Here is a 3,610-nt window from a genome sequence, read left to right as displayed (position 1 = left end):
CGATCACTCTATTAATAGGTCTAAAAACATATATAACAACGTCGAAATAGAAATGATAGAGTGAATCAAAATTAATACTTAGAAAAGCTATTATTTTAAAAAAGCGTGAGAAAAAAGCTCACATCGTAACAATAGAAAAAGACTTGACATATATGACAATTCTTTCATTATAAGTTTGTTTTAAGTTAACATCTATAAATTTAAGATATTTTGTTTTTTATCTAATATACATTTGTTTTAAGCACACGAATGTTTGTTTTCTAAAAAGATCGTGTATCTATAACCTTCGGTTTAAACTGATATTTAATTTTCAATTGTCTTTTGGCTCTTATTGATCCATATGATATGTTCTCTTGTTATTTAGTATTGGGACTTCCATCCATTTAACACGATTTGATTTATATTCTTTTTAGATTTATTTTTTTGACAGCCATTTTAGATTTTTTTTATCATCACTATTGTCTATTTTTATTATTATTTTAATGTATTTTAGATATTTATAATATTTAAATAGGTAATTTTTGTAATTAACAAATGAGAAATAAATGAGAAAAAATGACTACTTACGTTTGTAGTTTTCGTTTTATATCGCAATGTTCAAATTCTAAAGTAACCACCATACAAAGAGAGAGTTATCAACAAAAGTATTACTAGTTTATATTGCTGAAGACTTTTGCAAAAAAATCTCGACTTAAATGTGAATAGTATCGTTTTTTTTCTGTCGTGAATAGTATCATATTAATATATGTAAAACAACAACTAGCTACAAAACAAATAGAAAATCAATTTGAATTATAAATAAAAATCATATTAAAAAGGACACACTTTATCTATATTTGCTTTATATATTAAGAACCGTGCTCTTCTCCTCTATTCATATTTGCTCACCTCAAACTCTCTCTTTCTCTCTCTCTCTCTGGTTCCCTAGAATTTGAGCAAAATTTCTACCATAATTGCTAATTATTAAAAGGAAACATAAGTAATCGTTGCTTCGATCCTTTGTTACATGGATGGATCCTGAACAGGTAATTTCTTCTTCTACTTCTTATTTTAGTTCTTTATAACACTTTTCTTTTGTTAATAATTCTGAGCTCTCTTAATTCAATCAAAAACACAAACAAGAATCATGTCAAATTTAAATCATGAATAATTTTCAACTTCTTCTCATAGTAACAAAAATGTCTTCAAGAACTATATCATTTATCAATTTAGTGATAAATATCAACTTGATTAATTACCCTAAGCTTATCTCAAAAACCCTTTCAAAAAAATCATTTTCTTGTAGACAAAGAATTATTGTCGGTAAAAGATCGGCGCCACGTACAACTAATCCGTTATATAAAGTAAAAACATCATTATTTCACTCGTCAGCACAATTTAATTTAGTTTGTTTGAATGTGCAGGAAATCTCAAACGAGACTTTGGAAACTATATTGGTAAGTTCAACAAAAGGAAGCAATAATAACAATAAGAAAATGGAAGAAGAAATGAAGAAGAAAGTATCAAGAGGAGAATTAGGAGGTGAAGCTCAAAATTGTCCAAGATGTGAATCTCCAAACACAAAGTTTTGTTACTACAACAACTATAGTCTCTCACAACCTCGTTACTTCTGCAAATCTTGTCGGAGATATTGGACTAAAGGCGGTACTCTTCGTAACGTTCCCGTCGGTGGTGGTTGCCGTCGAAACAAACGATCCTCTTCCTCAGCTTTCTCCAAGAACAACAACAATAAGTCTATTAATTTCCATACTGATCCACTTCAGAACCCTTTAATTACGGGAATGCCACCATCATCTTTTGGTTATGATCACTCCATTGATCTCAACCTCGCTTTCGCTACTCTCCAAAAGCATCATTTATCCTCTCAAGCTACTACGCCTTCTTTTGGGTTTGGAGGTGATCTTTCTATTTATGGAAACTCAACGAATGATGTAGGGATCTTCGGAGGGCAAAACGGTACTTATAACAATAGTTTGTGTTATGGGTTTATGTCCGGAAATGGTAATAATAATCAAAATGAAATCAAGATGGCTTCTACATTGGGGATGTCTTTGGAAGGAAACGAGAGAAAGCAAGAGAATGTGAACAATAACAATAATAACTCAGAGAATCCTAGCAAGGTGTTCTGGGGGTTTCCATGGCAGATGACCGGAGATTCCGCCGGAGTTGTACCGGAGATTGATCCCGGAAGGGAAAGCTGGAATGGGATGGTTTCATCTTGGAATAATGGTTTACTCAACACTCCTTTGGTCTAGCAGATCATTAATAAATAAATATATAATATATTACTATATATTAAAGTTTATGTCATCACATGTTTGTACACCACTTTCACTAATATGGGGGATGTTTGGTTTTTATAATTTCTAGGGTTTCTATCTTTTTTTAGTTTCCCAATTTTTCTTGTTGAGACGAAGACCTATAAGAGTTCTTCTATGAAAACTATAGAAAAAAGTTTCTTCTTTGATGTTTTAATTTGTAATTTAATGGTGTCTAGGGTGGTTAATTATTTGTTACATGCAATGGATCCTACTTTTCCTTATGCTTTTTTTCTTAACGTTATAATATGATTATAGTTTTATGATTAGAATGATAAACATAAGTGTATAAAAAATTAGTACAAATCATCATCAGTAGAAAAAAGTTAGTGACATATCAAGTTATCAACCCTTATGTTGGATATATCTTTGTTGATAGAAATATATATCAATTGGCATATGGTTTTAAGGAATTATTTTATAATACAGACAATTAAAAAATCAAAGTGGATATTGTTGATTAGGTTAACATGTTGTCCATCAACATTCCACTGGTTGTTGTCAGAGGCCAAAAAAAATTGGATTTTGAAATGTGAGTGGTGAGTTTCAAGATATTCTGTCATGATTGCTTCATATTTTCCAGGTAGATATTTGGACACTATTATTATATTTTATTTATTTGGCAAATACAATTAGGAGTATACTTAATTATTAATTGATTTGGATATAATTGGTTGATAATACGCCACAATAGAAGAAATTTTATAACATTTTATGAAATCTCTTGTACAGAATCAAATCTAACACAGAGATTTGCGCGTGACTTAAATGCCACTTAAATTTAACAAGTCACACGATGCGGTAAATTAACTATATTTTATTCGTTATACATATATTTTATCGCTCGTTTGAACTATTCATTCTCTATAGGGTCCAAAAAAAACATAACTGCTGTAAAAAATTGTTTTATAAAAAGCTGTTGTATAAAATCTCCGAGTTTGAAATATGGTAATGGTGCAAAGTTTCAAATTTTGGATTGATAGGTTGTTGTTGCCTACCGACAAAAGGGTCAATATTGGTACGAGGCATGAAGCCGTATGTTTTAGTTTAATATTCAATTTTTAAATCGATTTATTCAAACAAATGAACAATGGTTGGATACGAGTTTCGTAGGAAATCAAAATCTAACTTAATTTAATTTATATATATATAGTAACAGTTAAATCTGGCAGAATCCAGCGAAAATCATATTTGTAATTTTTGGTAGCATATAACAAAATAATTAAATATTTAATTTGATTGTATGAATTAAAATTAAATATTTTAATTATTTTATTAAAAAATGTTTTGTA

The 3,610-nt window shown here is 29.6% G+C and overlaps 1 protein-coding gene across 1 annotated transcript; it reads left to right on the top strand.

Moving 5' to 3' along the window:
- Window positions 1-857: 857 nt before the first annotated feature.
- Window positions 858-2,563, top strand: AT2G28510 (Dof-type zinc finger DNA-binding family protein). The gene is made up of 2 exons (NM_128411.3): window positions 858-1,025; window positions 1,404-2,563. The coding sequence occupies exons 1-2, from the start codon at window positions 1,011-1,013 to the stop codon at window positions 2,253-2,255; spliced, it is 867 nt and encodes a 288-aa protein (NP_565673.1). The 5' UTR covers window positions 858-1,010; the 3' UTR covers window positions 2,256-2,563.
- Window positions 2,564-3,610: the final 1,047 nt, after the last annotated feature.

The sequence above is a fragment of the Arabidopsis thaliana genome, chromosome 2, assembly GCF_000001735.4.
Source record: "Arabidopsis thaliana chromosome 2, partial sequence".
Classification (NCBI taxonomy): domain Eukaryota; kingdom Viridiplantae; phylum Streptophyta; class Magnoliopsida; order Brassicales; family Brassicaceae; genus Arabidopsis; species Arabidopsis thaliana.
Note: the sequence above shows the minus strand (reverse complement) of the source record. Positions and strands in the feature narration are given on the sequence as shown.